The 21,585-nt window shown below is 46.9% G+C and overlaps 1 protein-coding gene across 3 annotated transcripts in view; it reads right to left on the bottom strand.

The window, feature by feature from the left end:
• COL27A1 (collagen type XXVII alpha 1 chain) overlaps positions 1 to 20,674 on the bottom strand; it is a 242,693-nt gene extending 222,019 nt beyond the window's left edge. For all 3 annotated transcript variants that reach the window (XM_020965661.2, XM_020965662.2, XM_020965665.2), the window contains exons 1-3: positions 20,081 to 20,674; positions 9,261 to 9,331; positions 1,409 to 3,369 (exon numbers count right to left, since the gene is read on the bottom strand). In XM_020965661.2, coding sequence (XP_020821320.1) covers positions 1,409 to 3,369; positions 9,261 to 9,331; positions 20,081 to 20,133 — 2,085 coding nt within the window. In that variant the 5' untranslated portion in view covers positions 20,134 to 20,674. The remainder of the gene's footprint in view (positions 1 to 1,408; positions 3,370 to 9,260; positions 9,332 to 20,080) is intronic.
• Between the last annotated feature and the right edge of the window lie 911 nt (positions 20,675 to 21,585).

The raw sequence follows: 21,585 nt of genomic DNA, 5'->3' as shown, positions 1-21,585 counted from the left end.
GACTATATCATCTCTAAGGTCCTTTGCAGGTCTGTGACCCTATGATTCTGTGTTAGTTCTAAAGTCCCTTCCAGTGCTAAAAGTCCTACGATCCTACAGCCCAAGAAAGGAAATTCTTCATGGAGGTAGGGCGGTACCGTTTTCTGTCTATTAGAAGCCACTGGAGAATTATCAGCAAACTGTCTGGGAAGAAACTCAGTCTTTATAGCAGGGACCCCCAATAAGTCAACTATAATTCACTGGGTGATCTTTAAAATGATATCTGGTTATCAGCCCTAGTAGGCAACTTGTACCATCGGCTAACCCCTATTCCAGTATCTGTCACCATCATGACACCAAAAAAAAAAAAGCTGGCATTTACATAATGCTTTAAGATTTATAAGCATTTTACATGTATTAGCTCAATTGTCCCTCAAATTGATAGTAGTTAGAGAGCTGGCCTTGGAGTTAAAAAGACTTGAGTTCGAATCCTGACGCTGACAGATAATGTGGTTATGATCCTGGGCACTTAACCTGCCAGTGCCCCCAGGCAACTTTGTAAGACTATAAACTACAGAGCAGGTACCTTTCTGCACTGGCAGAGGCAGTTAACTCCCTGGGAACTCCTACACAAATAAAATTGCATGGTTAGGTTGAAGTAAAAAAAAACCTACAACAGCAACCACAAAATGTAACCGTACAGGATAAATATCTAAGGCCATATTATCCCAGTCTATGATTGAGGCTCAGAGAGGTTAAGCAATTCTCCCTAGCAGAATGGAAGCTCCCTGGGGGTAGGGATTATTTTTCACTGCTTCTTTGGAGCCCCAACACTTCCTGCACTTCTCTGAACATAGCAGGTGCTAAAAAGATAGCCACTGAACCGAACTGAATTTGCCTATGATCACATAGGGAAGAGTTAAGGGAAGAGATGCAAACCCAGGTGTCTCCTGACTGATTTTGGCTCCAATCCCATGACGCCACGCTGTCTTACTTAATACTTCAGGGAAGTCAAGAGTAGTAGGAAAACATTGGGCATCCTTTACAGACTTGGAATTATAAATCAATACCTATCAAGTAACAGAAAATACAGGATCACAGAATTCAGAGCCAGAAGGAACCTAGCCCAGCCCTCCTCGTTTTATGGTTAAGTAACTGAAGGCCCGAGAGAAGTGGCTTAACCAAGCTCCATCAGAGAGTAATCAGAAGAAATGGCATTTGAATCCACATCCTCCAGCCTCAAGTCCAGCGTTCTTCCTACAACTCCATGGCTGCCATGAACCTCATTAAAACATAAAGGCTGGAGCAAACAGTGACCAGATGACTGGTACTACCTCTGTCTTGCCCTGATGTTGGTCTCTATGGCCACCATCACTCACACTCTAGCATAAAAGTGAGGGAAGAGGGCACACAAAGCATCTAGACTTACCGGGAAGCCAGGGTCTCCCTTCTGCCCCGGAGGTCCCAACAGCAATGGGAACAAGGTGGGCCTGATCGGGTCAAAGAACAGGTAACCATCTGTGTGAATGAGGGTGACGGCACCCACGAACTGGGAGCTGGAGACGGGGCGCTGCGTGAGAACCGTGGCAGCCATACGACTGAGCTGAGCCTGTTTGGGGATGGGCTGGGCAGTCAGATTCTTCAGGCCTGAAGGGAAGGAGACAGTACTAGGTGGATCTCCAGCCTTCCTAGGGCTGGGATGGCTGGGTGGCCAGGGGGTACTCTTTGGAGTCGATTTCTTCTTCACAGTGGACTCAGCCACCCTCTTGCTGTCAGTGGAATTGAGACCAGGAGGAGAGCCTGGGTAGAAGGTAGGAGGTATTGTTCTGGGCAATTTGATCCCCGTGGTAGGAAACACTGGTTTCACAGGGGGCCTAGGGGTCTGGGCTAGGCTAGAACCTGAGGTTGGCAAGGATGGCTTAATTGAAGGTTGGGTCAGCTTGGCTGTACCAGTATAAGCCAACACTGGCTTGCTGGTAGAAGGAAGGTTTCTGGCCATATTGACTCTGGAGCCCTGGGACACTGTCTTGGTGGTGACAGGAGGGGAGGACCGTACAGCAGGAAGCACTGGCCTGGCGGTGGGAAAAGGAGCTTTGGCTGTTGCAGAGTTCTGAAGTATGGGCTTCATTGGAGGAGGAGGCAGGGCTTTGGCAGGGATGAGGTGGGAGCCAAGGGGCACTGGCTTCATGGTGGAAGGGAAGCTCTTAGATGGAGAGGTCAGCACTGGCTTGACCATAGCATGGGGCCTCTTAACCGGGACCACAGTGACAGAAGGAGTTACTGGCTTAATAGGAATATAGGGAGTCTTAACCACACTGGCTTTGGATGTGGGCGGCACAGGCGTCATGGCAGGAATGGGAGGTTTGGTGGAGCTGCTCTGAGAGGTGGTCAGTGCAGGCCTGAGCACAGAGGAGGAAGCTTTGCCTGAAGACAAAGGCAATGGCTTTGCAGTCACTGGTACGGTCCAGACCAGACTACTCATTGGGGTGGATCGGGATGACCGAGGATCCACAGTGCTAGTCCTCATAGGTTGGCGGGGGGGCACTACCAACCCAGGGCTGGTCGGTGCTGAAGGCACCACTGTTATCTTGGCACCTTTGCCTGGTGCTCTGGGCAAGGCCTGGGTAGTCTTGGCGATTCGAAGGGATGCCAGTGGAGGCATCACAGTGGTCAGGTTCCTCAGGCTCTGCAGAGAGGTGTCAGTCTGGAGGCCAAGGTGGACATTGGCATCGGGGTCCTGGGGAAGGAGGGGAAGGAGTGGAGGCAAGAGTGGCCGGTATGTGTCAGCCTGTCTGCACTGCTTCTTCAGATATTTACAGTAATTATGAGCTGCCTTGGCAGAAGGATAAATATTGAACTGGCACACTGCACCCTCAAACTGGACTGAGTGTTGATTCATCTTCCCAAAGAGGAAAGACCCCTCAGGATCAAGAGATTCATCTTTTTTAAAATGCAAATCCATGGATATCTGGTGCTTCCCACAGGAAGTAATGAGGGTGACCACCTGACCTCGGATCCTGATGGCCAAGTGGTGCCACCGCCCATCATGCACATCATAACTGAAGGCCAGGGAGCGCCGCTGGCCCAAGTAGAGGACGATCTTGCCGGGAATGAACTGAACACCCAACTGCAACTTCTTCCTGCTGCTCCGGACAGCAAAGAGGAAGGCATTATTGACACGGTGGGAACAAAGGCTCAGCACCAAGGTCAGCTCAGTGCCAAAGGCGGCAGGAATGATGGCTCGGGTGGGGGCTTCGATGCGGGTCCGCTGGGTGAAGATGAATCCTGACTGGAACGGGATGACTCCTGGAGGGACGGGGGCCAGCCCCGGGGCCCGTCCACCAGCTGACTTCTTCCCACTGAGGCCCAGCCGTTGGAGGACATCCACATCTAGGGGGTGGGGAACAAGACGAGCCAGTTACAGCCTTGGGGAAATACACCAACCTTATTAACGATCATAATAATAACAATGATAGCTAGTATTCAAGTAGCACTTTAATGTCCACAAAATGCTTTACAAATAGTTCACTTTAATCCTATGACAACCATGGAAGATAGGTGCCACTATCATACCTATTACACAAATAAGGAAACTGAGGCAAACAGAAGTTAAGTGACCTCCCCAGGGTCACAAGAGCTAGTAAGTATCTGAGGCCAGATTTGAACTCAGGTATTTCTGACTCTGAATACAACCTCTATCCACTGCACAATGGGGATGGATCCTAAACCACTAACCCATTGCCCTGTTTTTGTTAAGACTATTTCCACTCATCTGAATTTTGCCCTTCAGTCAAAGCTCAGCTCAAGTCCCACTTCCCCTTCCTGTGGAACCTTCCCAGCCCACCTCCTACTGATGATCATGAGATGATGAGATCACAGATCTAAAGTTGAGAGGGAAGTCATTTAATCTAACCCCCTCATTTTACAAATGAGGAAACTGAGGCCCAGAAAGATGAAGTAACTTGCCCAAGCTCACACAGATAAGAAGCAGCAGGTACAAGATGTGAACATGGGTTCTCTGATTCCAAATCTAGCGCCCTGACCACTGCACCACACAGCTTTATTTAGCCTAGAAAAGAGGGGCAATATAAGAGCTGTCTTCAAACGTCAGAACAGCTTCTGAAACAATTATTGTCATAACGAAGATGAAGAAGATCCCCTGTATGGCCCAAAGTTTCCAAATAGGAAAAGGGCTTCCTTGTAAGGGAGCAAGCTCCCATCACTCAGAGCTTCCAAGCAGAGGCTCGCTAGCCCCCATCAGAGGAGCTGTAGATACACTATGGAAGCACAGGGAGGGGGCTAGATTTAGACAACCCCTACGGTCTCTCAAGATTCAGTGTGATCTGATGAGACTTGGCTGAGACAATGTCCCGAGGTCTCCAGGAAGGCACCAATTGTGAAAATCACACAGGGAGAAAGGATTTCTTCTCAACCTACTGAACTTTCAAATGTAACTGTCTATGGGGAAGAGGCAGTCTAGGTTTCCTCCTGAACTCTGTCCTCTGGCCAGAGCTTAGAGTTTGGACAACTGACCATGAGCCAAGAAAGGCCACATCCGCCCAGTAATTACCAGCATGGAATTTGATGGACCAAAAGAAACAAGTACCCAAAAAAAAAGCTTCCCAAATGTGTTCATATAAGATCCTCCAAGCCTCTCTCCTTGCTTCTGCTTCGGCCTTTTGCACCCTGAAGCCACTGAGTTGAGTGAATTGGTATCTGGGGAACCAGCAATGAGGAGGTGGGTTCCTAAGTCCTGGTCAGATGGGGATAAATCACTGAGCTGGGTGGGTCTGAGACTTAAAATCGCCAGCTGGACAAATGGGGGACTTTTGGCACCCCGGGTAAGCAAGCCTGAAATGAATTCCTCTGCATTCCTAAGTCTCCCCCAATGCCATCCATTCCCCTTCTCTTTAAGGCAACTCTGAGTCCCCCAAAATCTGAGGGACCAGGTAGAAGTAAAACGCTCATTCACTTCTCTCCTTTTCAGCTGGCAAAATGAAAAGAGATGGGAGTGAGGAAACCTGGGTTCAAGTTCAGAAAAGAGAAATTTGGAAGGAGTAAAAGGTTATTGCAGTCCATGCAATGGGAGGGAAGAGGGTGTTGGAGTGAAGGGGGAAGTTATACAATGTGTATGCCATCTCTCATATCTCTCCTAAGATCTAATTACAGAATGTTAGATCAGGAAGGAACCCTAGAACACAATCATTTATAGCTGGAAGGAGTCTTAGAACACAGAATGTGAGAAAGGAGAGAGACTTTGGAACACAGAAGATTAAGCCAGAAGGGACCTTAGCATGCAGACTGATGTATGTCTGGAGGGGAACTTAGAACCCAGAATACTAGAGCTGGAACGAACCTTAGGATATGGAATGTCAGAACTAGAAGGAGCCTTAGAACATAGAATGTTAGAGCTAGAACATAGGCTGTTAGAACATAGAACATTAGAAAGTCAGAGTTGGAAGAGACAAAAGACCTTGAAAAGTTAAAATGAGAAGGGTCCATAGAACACAGAATGTCAAAGCTGGAAGAAGTCATTGAAAGCAGAGTATCAGGACTGCAAAGGACCTCGGAGATTATTGAGTCCAGCTCCCTTATTTTACAAACAAGGAAACTGAGCCCCTAGAGGGCAAGTGACTTTCAAAATAAAAATAATGATGATGATGATGATGATGATGATGATGATGATGATGATGATGATGATAACAATGACATTTTGTGCTCACAGCAGCCGTGAGGGGTAGTTGCTATTTTTATCCCCAGGGTCACAGAGTAGGTATCGGAGGCAGCTGATGGTGCAATGGATAGAGTTCTGGACCTGGAGTCAGGAAAACCTGAGTTCAAACTCTGCCTCTGATATTTACTAGCTGTGTGACCTGGACAAGTCACTTGTTTGCCTCACTTTCCTCATCTATAAAATGGGAATGATAATAGCACCTACCTCCCAAGGTTGTTGTGAGAATCAAATGGGATAATATTCGTTAAGTGCTTAGCACAGTGAATATTAGCTATGACTATTGTTATTGGTGCAATGAATCGCGTGCTGGGCCTGGAGTCAGGAAGACTCATCTTCCTGAGTTCAAATCTGGCCTCAGATACTTCCTAGCTGTGTGACCCTGGGCAAGTCAGTTTGTCTCAGTTCCTCATCTATAAAATGAGCTGGAGAAGGAAATGGCAAAGCACTCTAGTACTTTTGCCAAGAAAACCCCAAATGAGGTCACAAAGAGTCAGACTAGGACTGAAAAAAGACTGAACAAAGGCAACATTATTGTTACTATTATTACTCTTTGAACTCAGTTCTTCCACTGTGCCACCTAGCTGCCTCAAAAATTGGGACTTAAAACTCAGAGTTCCTGACGCCCATTCAGAGTCGATCCCTCGGTCTTGTTCTGTACAAGAGCCATGACAGTACCAATGAAAGAACAGCTGGTCATCTGGGGGGGGCAGGGATGAGACGGAAAGAGATATGGGTCAAAGGTGGGGGGTGGGGAAAGAGAATAAAGGGGAGAAAATCAGTAAGAACAGGCCAAGTGGCTGAGATGGGAGAACTGAGCCAATCCAACTGAGCTCTCCAGCTGGAAGGCTAGATGCCTTTATTACATAAACCATGCTCCAAAAACATCCCTCCTCTGCTCCTACTCCCCCCCCCCAAGTGCCTGACTCAGGGCTCTGGACAGCTGTTCACCTACTTTGCAGGGGAGGTGGGGGTGCGGAGGAGGGGGAAGCAAGTTTGGAAAATATGACATTTGCAAAAAAGCATTGCTGGATGGTCTTGCTGGGCTTTGCCCCACCCCCATCCCCTCTCTGAAGCTAGGTTATTGCTAAGGCAAAGACTAGGCCTGGAAGCTTCCCTCCATCCCCAATTCTAGGGTCCCTGGATTATAATCCAGGCTGTTATCCCCTTCTGCCCCTTTTGTCTGCCCTTAAAGCAATGGCTAGGGAGAAAGAGGTGTTGCTATTTTAAGAACAAGTAGGTGGCTGCCTGACAAACAGATGTGGGAGAGAGATGTTTCAGTTTTCGTGATCCAGACATGGAGAGTCACCTACACCCTCCCCTCTCCCAAGAGGATCCCCTGGCCCTAGGTGGAAGAACCCTAGCAAGTAATGAGAGGTGAGGAGGCTTGTGAGGCCCAGCAGAGGACAAGCGAGCTCTCTGGGCCCAGGAGTCCTAACCCTAACTGTGCCATGAATGAATGGTCTAGGGATCTTACTAACCGTTTCTGGGGTGTGGCTTCCTTCTCTGCCACCCTGACTGTCAAGTCTCTTCTATTAGCCCACACTGCCTCCCTTATCAAGCCCTCCTCTGGGTACCCACCAAGAAAATATCCTAATTTATTTACCCCTAATTTATTCTCCCATCTCTACCTCACTCCAGTTTTCCACATACCAAGCTCATTTCCTCCCACTCTGACCCAGGGGTCAGGGAGCCTGGCCTCCAATTCTGAGGCTGTCAGTACCAAGCTCTATAAACTTGGTGCAGAGGAAAGAGCTTAGGCTCTGGAGTCGTAGGACCTGGGTGTGGTATCTGAGCCTGGATCCCCTGACTCTACACTCAGGTGCTCCCTCCACTGTGACAAGGGGATGCTTACAACAGATGCTTACAACTTGGCCAAATCATTTAACCTCTCTGTTCCTCAGATTCCTCATCAGTAAAATGATGGGGAGCTAGTAGATAGAGCACCCAGCTTGAGTCAGGAAGACTCACCTTCATAAGTCTAAATTTGGCCTCAGACACTTACTAAGCTGTGTGATCCTAGGCAGGTCACTTAACCTTGTTTGCCTCAGTTTCCTCTTCTGTAAAATGAGCTGGAGAAGGAAATGGTAAACCGCTCCAGTGTCTTCACCAAGAAAATCCCAAATGGGGCTGTGAAGAGTCAGATACAACTAAAAACGACTGAACAATGATAAAAAATGGGGAGGGGGCATTGGACTTGATGACCTTTGAGGTCCCTTCTAACTCTAGATCAACGGTTCTGAATCTGGGGTCCATGAACTTAGACATGAAATCACTTAAATCTTTATTTTGACTAACCTCTAACTGAAATTTAGCATTTCCTTTCAATATGAATATAGGCAACAAACACTGCCCTGAGAAGGGCTCCATAGTCTCCACCAGACTGCTGAAGGGGTCCACAGCACAAAACAAGGCTAAGCTGTAGATCTGTGTTGCTTCCTTTAAGTCCCATCAAAAATCCCACCTTCTACCAGAAGCCTTCCCCAATCCTTCTTAATTCCAGTGCCTTCTCTCTGTTCATTATTTCCTATTTATCCTGTATGTAATTTGTTTAGTTGTCTCTCCCATTAGATTGTAAGTTTCACAAGAGCAGGGACTGTCTTTGGTCTCTTTTTATATGCCCAGAACTTAGTGCAGGGCCTGGCACATAGTAGCGGCTTAATAAAGATTGATTAATTAATTGATTGATTCAACAATCTTAGACAAGTCACATAATCCTTCTGCACCTACTTATTGATTTATTTCTAATCTTTCAAGTGAGGTTAATAATACTTGCCCTGCCTGCTTCACAGGGGTACATGTACTGTTTATATATACTATAAAGGAAGTGTGGCATAGTCAATGGAGAGCCGGCTTTGAGGTCAGTAAGATCTGGCTTCAAGCCCTACCTCTGACACATCCTGGCACTGTGTCTCCAGGCAGCTGTCTATGATGCTAAGATTCAGAGAAAGTGCCTATCAGCACTGACGGGGGAAGCTCTTCATCAGGAGCTCTCTACACCATGAAAATCACAGGTCTAATAAGTGTCTCTGTGTCTCTGTGTGTGTATGTGTATATATGCTTACATATTAAACATATCTATTAGTCATACCATGGTTTTTAAAAGCTAAAAGGCACAAACTGTTTTTATTATTGCTTATAGCGTTACTTTAAAGCTCCTCATCTTCTTAACCTGTTAATTCTCAGAATCACAACTCGATTCTTTCACAGGTGTATTTCACAGTATTCTTTCACAAAGAATACTGCCCACACATCTGGGTTAGGCTCTCACACCCTCAATATCTCAAAACAAGGTCAATACATATTTTCTAGAATATTGAAATACAGTCAGGGGCAGGAGAGAGGCATAGATTTCTGACATTGCCTTCCGTTCCTTAAAGCTTATCATGATTCTTCCCATTTTACTGGTGTAGAAAACTGAGGCGCTCAAAGGTAAGTCATGATTCAGAGCCTGAGTTTCTCCATCATAGCTCTCAGGGATGATGTTTCCCACCCCTCTTGCTCCCTTTTCCTAAAATAAAATATTTTTAAAAGAGAGAGAGAAAAGTACCTTCAGGATCTCCCTGGGTGAAGGCCAGGCCACAGGTAGAACAGAAGACAATCCAGGCTAAGAGGAATCCCCTATGAATCAGAGAGGGAAAGCAAGAAAGTACACACATCAGTTTCTAGCTCCAGTAACCAGATCCCACTGCCAGGGAGTGCGGTTGAGGGGAGGGAGAAGGGAGTTGGTCAGGACCATCCAAAGCCACAAATGGCCATCTCTCCCAAGCAGTGAAGATAAGAGGACTGACTCAGAATCAGTACCCTTCTGGGAAATAGGGCTTTTGCAGAAGCCGTTACCCAATCCCATCTCCACGAGGGCTGCTCCCACAGACTATGATTATGGCAGCTCGGCCGGAAGCAAGGCTGGTAGACTGTTATTCCTGGGGTTCTTGGGCTCACCTGCCCATTGATAGCAATTGCTCAGTGGTTGGTGTTGAGGGCAAAGGGTTGCTGTCCTCAATGATGGCAATAGGAATCAAGCTGGCAACAGAGCCTAGAGCTTAGGGTGGAGGGTGCTTCTATTCCTGTGTTGTTGGATGAAAGGTCCTGGGCTGTGTCTACCTGAGTCTGAGGGGAGGTAGCAGTTGAAGTGGTAGCAGTGGTTGGACCAACCTGGCATATGCTATGCCTTATCTCTCCCTTGGGACACTTTGCTGCTTCAGCCAAGCTGTTTTTCCTGCCATGGGGGTGGGACCATCCCAAATTCAGTCTCCCACACTGATAATGACTTCGGGGCCAGGCTGGAAGCAGGGCCAGTGGTCTGAGGGACACTGCTAATCCTGGAGTTTGGGGTTTCGGGATCTCACTCCATCTACATAGAATCTAAGGGAAGGTGGCAGTGCTGATTTGCCCGTCTGGCACATGCCAACTTCTGTATTTCAGAGAGCCTTACTGCTTCTTGTGGACAAGAAGGGTTTCACTTTTGTTTTTGTATCTCCAGTGCCTAGCCCAGTGCCCAACACATAGCAGGTGCCTAATCAATCAATCGTTCAATAATCAATCAATCCATCCCACAGCTAACAAATTGATATTTCTAAAACACAAGTCTTATAATTTCTTTCTTTGCATCCCCAGGGCCTACCACAATGTCTAGTACATACTCAGTGCTTGACAACAGATTGGCTGATATAATAAGACTAGGACCTAATTCACAGGCTCTCTCAACTCATTGTTTTGCCCCCAAAATGACGAATTGAAGAGGGCGGAGGAGGAGGAGGAGGCTCCCCTAGAAGACACTGAGAAAAGGCTGGAGACTCAGCTACATACAATCAGCCCATAAACTGATTGTGGAGCAGGCATGGAGGGCACACCCAGACTTACCCTCCCCCACCTCACTTCTTCCAGACTGCCGTGCCTGTTCCTCCTTGCTGGATATAAAGATGCTCTAATGCCTCAAGGCTCCCTGGACACCTGTGCAGGTGACAGCCCCTCTCTACTTCAGTAGACTGACCTCTTACATTTCAGGGGCTGAAGATGGGCAGTGTTCTCCACACAAAGAAGGGGAAGGGATTGCCCTTGATGTATGCTGCTTGAACTTTCACTAAAGATCACTAAGCACCCAATGGTTCCAAATAAAGAAGAAAGAAACAGCCAAGCTCTTCCCAGAGGCATCAGGTGGAAAATCTCAAATCCTCCTCTGGACACTCTGTTTCCAACCTTACAAATCATTTCACTTCACTTTTGCCAAGTGCATTTACACTTAACTTTTCAAAGTCTGTCACATTCATTCCTTCATTGGGTCCTCAGAAAACCCATTGGAGGGAGGTATAGCCAGAGATTATTGTACCCATTTGATGTATGAGGAGACTGAGGACCAAAGAAAAGAAATGACTTATTCAAATAAGTGGAAGAGCCCGGACTAGAGCCAAGGGTTCTTTCCACTGTAGCGTCTCTTACCTTCCTCTCACCTGCCGAGAGACTCTACTGCTCCTGCCTCAGTACCATTCTGGACCAAAAAACAATACAATTCCCAGACCAGGAAGGAGGGCAAACTTGACACTGGGGTCAGTACAGTCTCTTTCCCCAAGCCAGGGACTTCTGATGGATGGTAATGCTGACAGAAGCCCAGGAAAGGGTTCCAGCTGGCCCAGGCCGCTCAGCCTCCACTGCCTGCTCTAAACACAGTTGGCCCTATGACAAAGACCAAAACATTAACGGAAAACACTTTGGCAAGACGACACTGGCATTAGCGGAAAAAGTGAACAGTTTCTCCAAGTGTGGCCAGAGACGGATGGGACTATTAATCCCGACAGGTTCCTCTGCCTGAATTTTTCCATGAGAGCTCTCTGCCCAGGGCCCCTTGAGTACCTCTGAGCCAGGGGAGTCCAGAAAGACACTCTTCCCCACAGGTTCTAGTCCCACCTTCCTCGGCAGACCTCAGCCTTTAGTTTCCAGCCCAAGCCAGCCCTCTACCAGCCAAAAAGAGGCCTGCCTATGTTTGGAATGAGAGAGGGGAAGGAGAATGTTAGCGTTAGCTCTTCCTCTCATCCCTTCACTTCGGCATCTACACTCCCATGGTGAGATGCCAGGGAAGAAATACCAACCAGTTTAGAATCTCTTACCAGTGCTACGGAGGACCTTAGTCCAGTCTCCATATTTTAAAGAGGAAGAAACTGAGGCCTAAAGCAGGCTTCAAAGGGTGTTGAGCCAGAATGAGAACTTCCTGGGCCTCCTGAATTCCAGCTTAGTGCTCTTTTCCCCCATGTTATATCATCCTTCCAATATGGTACAGAGAAAAAAAGCCTGGATTTGGGGTCAGAGTACTTAGGTTCAAATCTTCATTCTTCTACTTGCTGTGTATTCTTGGACAAATCCCATAACATCCCAATACCTCAGTTTCCCCATTTGTCAAATGAGGCAGCTGTACTACATGATCGATGAGGTCCTTTCCAGTTCTAAATCTATGATCCTGCGAACTTTTAAAATTTGACTGACTGAAGGCTAGTATCTTCTCCAGTCCATATGTTCAGGGACAAGAAATACACAAGAAACCGGTTTAAGGTTAACAACAAAGTCCATGGGTGATTTCCTAGAGACGATGTAAGAGCAGCTTAGATTTATATATCACTTTAAAGTCTGCAAAACACTTATGTGTGTACGTGCATGCATATGTGTGTGTGTGTGCATGTGCATACATATATCCTCTATATTGATCTTTATAATAAACCTTTGGACCAGGTGGTTTAAATATCTCAGATGAGGAAACTGAGGCAAGAGAGGTTAAGTGCCCCATAGATTCAGAGGATTTAGAGGTCACAAAGCTGGTAAGTAGGAGAGCTAGAACTCAAACCTGGTCCTTCTACTCCAAAACCCAGTGCTCCCCTTTCAGCCATAGTGAGTTTTCCTCCTCAACGGACCCAGTTTATTACCTATTTAATGTTCAAATGGGGCAGCTAGGTGGCACAAGGTATAGGGTGTCAAGCCTGAAGTCAGGAAGATTCCTCTTCCTGAGATCAAGTCCAGCCTCAGACACTTAATAGCTGTGTGACCCTGGGTAACTCACTTAACCCTGTTTGCCTCAGTTTCCTCATCTCTAAAATGAGCTGGAGAAGGAAATGGCAAACCACTCCAGTGTCTTTGCCAAGAAAACCCCAAATAGGGTTGTGAAGAATCAGATACAACTAAAATGACTAAACAACAATAAAAAATGTTCAACATAGAACTAACTCTTGATTATCTGTTCATAACTTATCCATTATGTGAATCGCCAAACTGGCAATGTTTTCATCCAAGCTTGGCTTTCTCCAGCCCCAAGCACACTTCAGGGTTGCCTCCCCTGGAGACCAGCCAGTGCATTCTCAGGAAATGTAAACTTGCTTTCAGATTAGTTCAAGCCAAAGGGAATTAGAAAGCTCAGCCTGCTGTCCAAAAGGCATAGTGTACTCCAAAACCCTAAAGAAGTGACTTTTAAAAGCATCCCTGGTTTTGGATTGTCCATGGGATAGCTTCCTACCATCATACAGCTTCCTGATCAGAGTATGAGACAACATATGTAAAGTGCTTTGCAAATCTATTGTGATTATTATTATTAATATTATTACTGTTATCATTATAACAGCATCAGTATCATAGGGGGAGGAATAATTTCTCAACTATCAAAAATGTTTGGGCAGAGTGAACAAGTTGTTTGACTATATTGCTTCTGTCACTTTGTCTCTAAAAACTAGATTTTACTGAACTTTTTTGTTGGAGTTTAGATCTTCCTTTCCCACCAAGGCCAAAAGTGCAAGATCTCCCATCCACACTTCTGATCAGGGCTGAAGCTTTGACCTACTGTTTCCAACCTGGCTGGGCTGGTTCACTTCTCCTTAGGAAATCTGGGAGTCTTCTGCCTCCTGGGGGTTCCCTAGCTTGGTGCCAGATGGTGTAGACACCTGGTTAACTTTAGCCCTACTATAGTTCAGAACTTCTAAACTCAAGCAATCCACTAGATTCAGCCTCCCCAGTCACTGGGGCCTGCAATACTATTCTGGGTTAGCTGAGCTTTCTTGGAAGCACCGTTTAGGAATCAAAGAGTTTCCATGCATAGCCTCCCATTCCTCTCCTCCTTATAACTCTTGCAAATTGCAAATAGTCAATCCTAACACCTAAAGTACTGTATTTGCTTGTGAGGCTGATGGACTTCTTATTCCTAATTTTCAAGTGGGAGTAGTCAGAAGATGACCAGAACAAATACGGCACATTCTGTCCGAACACCTAGGTGCTGCAAGTATATGCAGTTAGGATTGAAATCAGTATTCCCATCTCAAAAGCCTGTGTGCAACCAATCACATCTCTTGCTTGTTACAGTCTTAGCTGAGAATTTCATACCTAGATGCATTTAGCCATAGTATGTAAAAACCTTACAGCAAGAAAGGACTTTAAAGGCTACAAGTCCCTAACTTGGGGTCCAAGAACCATAGATTTCAGGAGGTCCATGATTTTTTAAAAATATTTTGATAACTGTATTTCAATAGAAATGGTTTCCTTTGTGATTTCATATATTTTATTTTATGTACTTAAAAACTTTAAAAGAAAAACATTATTCCAAGAAAGGGCTCATAGGCTTCACCAGATTGCCAAAGGGGGCCATTGGCACAAAGAGTTAAGAACCCCTGTTATAGACCATCTGTTCCAAGGGCGTGCATGTACCCCCAAGGGGCACAAAAAACTTACGAAGGGGAAGAACAAGCACTATTTGGTAAACAATGATGTTATCTCAATGAAATATTACAAAAGTAGTAGTAGTAGTGAAAAAACTTAGGGATTGGAGAAAAAATGGTAGAGAGAGCATGATAGGAAAGAGAAGGATTGTTCTAAGGCCTCTGAAAAAAAGTAAAAGAGGCCATTGAAGAAGTAATTCCTATTTGACCATGAAACCCTTCTCGTATTGAGCTCAGAAAAATCAGGAACAAAGATGAACGAAAGGTGAGCTAAAAAAAACCATCAGAAACTCCAAATTGATTTCCAGTGAGTGAGGTTACAAAATTTCTGGTGTACTCTGGGAGAAGCATATCTCATCTCTTACCCAATGTGCTCACAAGTCTTTGACTCTGTTTATAACAACTTAGCTCTAGGATTCAGGATTCTCAGTCCTCTTCTCAATCAAATAAAAAAAACAAGAAATAACCTGAATGCTCAATGAGAGTGTTGAGATGAGGCCATCTTTTTTTGAAAACATGATACTAAGACTCAAACTACTAGGGGTGGCAAGAATCAAAGTCCTCACTACTTTATTTGTGTTGTAATAAACATTTAACAACTTCATAATACTTAAAAAATATTATGGGGCCAATAAAATTTTCTTTATGAAAAATTAATCGCATGTGCATGGCAAACTCTAGAATTTATTACCTTTCATATTAAATAGTGTAGAAGGGTGGAGTATATGGGATGGTTTACTAAAAGCCAAGGGATACAGAGACTGAAAAAAGTTGGGAAAACTAATCTAGTTTTTAAAGAGAAGAAAACTTAAGGCCCAGAGGGGGAAAGGACCTCTGTAGGGTCACAAGGCAAATTCATGTCACAGCTGGAATCAGAACCCAGGTCCCCTGCATCCCAATTCAAAGTTCTTTCCAACACACTGAGCACTGTGATATATTGTAAAGGAGGTTGAACAGTGAGAAGACGTGGGATCTAATTCTAGGTCTGGCATTCATGAGCTATATAACCTTAGGTCCCTTGACTTCCCTAAGCGCCAGTTACTTTCTCTACAAAATGGTGACAATATTTACTTGCCTCACAAGATGCTGTTCTGATGAAAATTCATTATACATCTCCTAGCCCTATATAAAAATGAACTGATATTAAGTAATAGTGCTGTTATTCAGAAAGCTATTTAAAAATCTAGCTAAGACAGCAATCATATGCATGAGATAGGCACTATATTAAATCTGCTTTGCAGAGAGTAGAAATAGTTAATAATAGTTAATTGACTCTTCCAATATCGCTGTGATTGTGCCAGCCACAGAGCTGAGGCTGGGAACCCAATGTCCCTGTCTCCAAGTTCCCATTCTGGGTCCTACCTATTAGACTACTCTATTTCTCACAGAAATGTATGGCTTCTGGGGACATCTAAGGGCTACTGCCTGGGAAGATGGTCACAATTTAGAAAGCCTGGGTCCACATTATATTACTAATAGCATCAGAGGCAGCTGGCTTCGAAGTCCACTTTTCTCGCCTCTCCTGGCTGAAAGACTGGTTCCCTGGCCCATGATTTGAGAACATCTTGACTATTTTGTTCATGTTTCACTCCTGTTTAGACTATCAGTAATAATGTTTAGCACTGGGCTTCTTTTTTCTAGGTTGTTTGCTCAGCTCTTCTGCCTGGTGAAGGCACACGGGGGAGCTAGAAGGGGCCACTGCACCCAACCAAGGACACCTGGGGCAGGGGTGAAAAGGAGAGGAGGGGAGGATGGGGGATGGGAAAGAAGAGTGGTGGAGAGGGGAAAGGCTCCCAAAGGTGCGACAGCAGCCCAAAACCACATTGTAAGAAGCCTTCCCCATAAAAAGTCAGTGTGATATAAAGAGCTCTAGATTTGGGTTCTAGTAACAGCAGTCTACCTTCTAGCTATGTAACCACGGACAAGTCACATCTCTTAACCAGTTTCCTTCTCTGTAAAATGGGAATGATACTGATACCACCTAGTGCATAGGGTTATTGTGAAGGCAGCACTTGGCTGAAATTGTAAACTACTATAGAAAGGTGAACTCTTATTCCAATTACGGATCTAGAAAGAGTATGCAGGTATCCCCATTTTTAGGTTGAAGGGCCCTCTTCCAATTAATTATAAGCTATGAATTCTGACTTCTCTTGGGAAAATAACCATTTGCTATAATCCAAGGCCCCTCTGGGGCAGCTAGGTGGCACAGATCCCCTAGCCTAGAGTCATGAAAACCTGAATTCAAATCCTGCCTCAGACACTTATTAGTTCTGTGACCCTGGAAAAGTCACTTAACCCTGTTTGCCTCAGTTTTCTCATCTCACAAATGAGGTGGAGAAAGAAATGGCAAACCACTCCACTATCTTTGTCAAAAAAACTGCAAATGGGGCTATGGAGAATCAGACACAACTGAACAAAAAATAGGTAGGCACTGGAATCTTTTGAGCAGGAAAGTAACATAGGCAGACCTATGCATCAGGAATATCACTTTGGCAGCCATACACATGGATCAGAGATCAGGGAGATCAATTAAGAAGCCATGAAAATAGTCCAGGTGACCATAAGGGAATCTGTGATCCTGAACTAGGATGATGGTCACAGAGGGGACAGGATGGGAAGGATTTCTACTCAGGTTTGGCTTCGATGAGGTGACCTCAGAGGAGGTCCCTTCCAACTCTGCAACTCTGTATCATTGTTTTTCCTTTCAGTGAGCCCCTCTATGACTTCTACGCACCAAGGGAAGTGGGGTGGTGGAGTCGGAAGAACAGTGGGATGAGTCAGAAGGCCTAAGTTCAGGTCTCACCTATACCACTCACTAACTTACTATATGACATTGGCCAAATCTCTTTAATCAAGTCAATAAGTATGTATTAAGCACCTACTGTGTGCCAGGCACACTTCTCTAGACTTCAATTTTACAGAATTTAAAACTGGAAGGGATTCCTTCATTTTACAAGGGAAGAAATTAAAGGGCAGAGAGATTTTTACTTGCTACCAGTCACATGGGAAGTAAGTAGCAGAGTGAATATTCAGACTTGGTCCCTCAAATCCAAATCCAGCATTCTTTCAACTACACCATACTCTTTCCCCATCAGCTTCTTCTTCCTGGGGTTCTCCTCAGTGGATCAACTCTGGGGTGAGATTAGTCAATGGTGCCACTCACTTGCTTATAAGGAGGCTGGTCCAACTGACTACCAGAAGAAGTCAGCAGAAACACTACATGTAGGGACAGAAAATCTATCACTTTCTTTGTGCCTAGCCAGATTTTCTATAGGAACAAAGTGAGGGTGAAGGGTTTTGCTCATCTTTATCCAATGCCATGCTGAGGAAGAAGGGCTTATTAAGAACCACAGTTATCCCTTGTGTTTGTTTATGAAGTGTTTTCACATCCATCGTGTAATCTTATTCTCACAATCCTAGGAGGTAGGAAAGCTTACCACTATTTAACAAATAAGGCCAACCAAGGCCCTGAAAGGTAAAGTGGCAGAGTTGGGCCTAGAACAGAGTTCTCTCCCATTCCTCTGACACAGACACACCCTAGAGAAGAGATAAGGGGTAAAGAGCTATTAAAGATGAAGCTGATCTGACTTTGAGACATTCCATAATGTCAAACCTTTTCACTGTTCTCTACACCTCACGAGGCTCAGCAGCAACACCCGAGCACGTCAACAGACGCACATCAAAAGACACCCAGGGATGGGTATTCCAGAAGTTATTCTGCTTTGCTACCATAAGGGCTCACCTACTTCCTTCTTCCCTTTTTCAGCATGCTAAAGTTCTCTGTAAGCATTATGGGAAAGTTAGGTTTTATGTGCCTTCAGGTATTGGACAGAAGATCATCCCTTCTTGGAACTGTGGACTACAGCAAATGCCTTGTGGTTCCCACAGGGAAACTATCTTGTTCAGGCTTCCTGGTTGGATTAACAAGTTTCCTGACTCCTGGTTCTGGGGCTCTTTCCACTGAACCCCACTGTCTGCTTCTCCAGTTCAGAGGAAGGGAAGGATATTAGCCAGGCTTTCTGCTCCTTCAACACTCAATTGGGGATTATTATCTGGTTATCTAAGGTCTCAGCCCCATCAGTGGGGTGCCCACCCTGAACCAATCCCTGTCCCCATCAATTCCAGATTCCAGGGGAGGGCACTAGAAATTCATTTCTGAGCTGCAGTTTGGCAAGGGAGGTATGGAGATAAATCGAGGACTGGGGCACCTAGGAGAGGAGGCTACAGAGTTCTGGTCTTCAGGAATCCAGTTGGTCTGAAGTAAGAGTCAGGAGGGCCATGGGCCAAAGAAGGAGGAGTCTGTCACCAGCAGTACTGGGCAGCCCAGGTTTTGGGAAAGGTAGCTTGGGAGCAGATTTGCAAGCATTTGGGGCTGCAAATGCCTAGCTCTCTTTCACAAAACAGGCAGGTAAGTGGACATCTATGGTAACCTCTGACACTGACTCTGGGCACAAAAGGGGCATGTAGGAGCACACAGCCGTGGGACTAGCCAGTACTCCTCCCCTAAAAGGGACGCTTGTCATGGAACTAATCTCTTAATTAAACCAGAGTTCCTCCAAGCACAGACAAGAGTTCCCAGCTGGACACCGAGAAAGTTAAAATCACTGTGTTCCTCATGTACAGACCCAGACTGACTAGCTAAGAGAGAGAGAGAGAGAGAGAGAGAGAGAGAGAGAGAGAGAGAGAGAGAGAGAGAGAGAGAGAGAGAGAGAGAGAAGGAGAGAGAGAGAAGAGAGAGAGAGAGACACAGAGAGAGAGAGAGACAGAGACGGGGGAGGGGGGGAACAGAATGATTTGCACATTTGCACACTAAGGCATACGCACACCATTCAGACACACCCCCAACCAGCCCAGCCCAGCCTGAAAGGTTTCCACTAGGCTAGGGGCACTACGGCTCCAAGCTGTTCCCTCCACCCAAGGTTTTCAGAAAGAAGGGGCCCAGAGCCAGCACAGCAGAAGATCTCTAGCTTCCCCCCTGCTTGGCTTCCGGAGCCCCCAGGACCCCCAGGCTGGGAAGAGGAAAGAAAATTGAGCTCAGGACTTGCAAACCGCCTGGAGAAGTCCAGCCTCGGAAGGGAGCGTCTGTAAATCATTGGGCCCGGGACGAACGCAGTGTTCGTTAACCCTTAACTGCCTGCTTCTTCTCCAACCCCCCTGGGCCAGTGGGATTGACGGGGGTGGGGAAGGGGGAAGGGGGACAGGAAACAGACTTTTCAATGGAAGGCTGAGAAGTCCAGGACTAGGCACAAAAGGGGGTGGAAGAGATGCTCTTTCCTTCTTCCTTCCTCCTCCCGGATGTCTCTTCCCTCCTACGCCGGGAGGCCGGGGCAACGCAGAGACCCCTCAGCATCCAGCTTGGCTAGCTTTGCAGGGAAACCCTACAGGCTATCTGCCGGAGCTTCGGCCCTCCCCTTCCCTCTCCCGAGGCGGGACCCGACACCGGGGCAGGAAGCTGGGAACTCCAGCCTCCCCCGCCCCAGGGCATCCCTCAATGCTAAAAAGGACCCCAGAATGCCCCGCCACTGGGGCTTTTGAGCTCCTGTAGCCAAAGATAGGAAAAGGGAATCCCTACTAAGCCTGGCTCTCCCAGAGACCAGGGTCAAAGGGAGTGGGAGGCTCTCCACTTCTCCCTCGCCCCTTCCTCCTCTTCTTCCTCCACTGGTCAGAGTTGGGAGTTTTTACTCACCCCCTGGATGCAGCTGCTCTGACTCTGGAGACCGGGGCTGATTCCGGCTCCATCGCGGGTTCCTACTTCATTCTCTCTTTCCCGGGGGGCAAAGAAGTCTCAGCGCGATCCATGGGGAGCTGCGCGCCCTGCGCCCCGACGGCGCGCGCCCCGACGACGGCGCCGACCTGGCCGCGGCCGCCCAGAACTCTGCGCGGCACCTCCCCCAGCCCGGACTCCTGGGGTTCCCTTCGTCCTCTTCGCGGCTGTTGCCTCAGTCCCACCATGGAACTCTCTCGCAGCGGATCTCCGCTCCCTCTGGGGCAAAGGGCAGAACGCCCTGCAATGCACCAGCGGGCAAGAGAGCCAGGAACATGGTTGTAGGAACTCCGAGGGCTCCTCTTTCCCCCCGCACCCCGAAAAAAACTTTTCTACGGGAACTTGGTGTCCCTGCTTTTTAGTGCCAGTCCCTGGTGGCAGGGAAGGCCAAGCTGGAGGCAGGATATTTTACTTTGGAGGGTGGTTGGATCTTGCCTATCGTGTCAAATGTTCCCTCCAGAAACTCTCCTCTGGACTTGGGGAGGAGAGGAAAAGGAAGGATTTGGGGAAATTGAAAATGATTTAAAGGAGCTCGCCTCTCCCCCCCTCCACCTCCTCTCTCCGAATCCCTCTCTTTGCTGCCCCCCTCTGACTAGAGAGAGGTGAGACATTCTCAGCCCTAGCCCCAGGAACCCCGGGACCCCTTCCTTTCTTCCTTCCTTCCTTCCTTCCTTCCTTCCTTCCTTCCTTCCTTCCTTCCTTCCTTCCTTCCTTCCTTCCTTCCTTCCTTCCTTCCTTCCTTCCTTCCTTCCTTCCTTCCTTCCTTCTTTCCTTCCTTCCTTCCTTCCTTCCTTCCTTCCACCTTTCTTCCTCCCAGTGCCTCCCCCCCGGGGAGGGGATAGGAGCCAGCCTCCTTGAGAGAGCGAAAGGGTGTTCTCAGCCGGAGAGTTGTTGCTGAGGTCCGCGCTCCAGCTTCACACCCTTATTAATCCAGTCCTAAAGGAGGTTCCCTGCCTGTCCCCATTTTCTCTGCTCCTCCGCCCCCAGCCACATATACACACTCCTTGCCCAAAGCTTCCAAAAGAATATGAAACTCAGGAGTCCAAAACTCCTTTTCCCAACACGCACAGAGAGGGGAAAGAAATCGAGACCAGAATCTGTCAGAAACTTGTTGTGTGACCTTAGGTATGTCACTTGGCCTCTCAGGGTCTCATTTTCCCCAAATGTAAAAACGTGAGCTCTCTAAGGTCCCTTTCAGTGTTAACATTTTACGATTTTATTTCGCGTGTTTCCTCTATTTGTCCCCAAGAATCTGGTAGACAAACTGCGGGACCGGGGTAGGGGGTGGGGGTAGGAGAAGTACTGTGCTTCTGCCCCCATCCTTCTCTCATAGAGAGGTACCTGAATCCGGTCCTCCCCGAGGGTCTCATCTTTGTCTCTGCAGACAATCCCCTGGGTACTTCATAGAAACAGACCAAAGAGGGGCC

Source organism: Phascolarctos cinereus, unplaced genomic scaffold (assembly GCF_003287225.1).
Source record: "Phascolarctos cinereus isolate Bilbo 61053 unplaced genomic scaffold, phaCin_HiC Scaffold_2;HRSCAF=192, whole genome shotgun sequence".
Taxonomy (NCBI): Eukaryota; Metazoa; Chordata; class Mammalia; order Diprotodontia; family Phascolarctidae; genus Phascolarctos; species Phascolarctos cinereus.
Note: the sequence above shows the minus strand (reverse complement) of the source record. Positions and strands in the feature narration are given on the sequence as shown.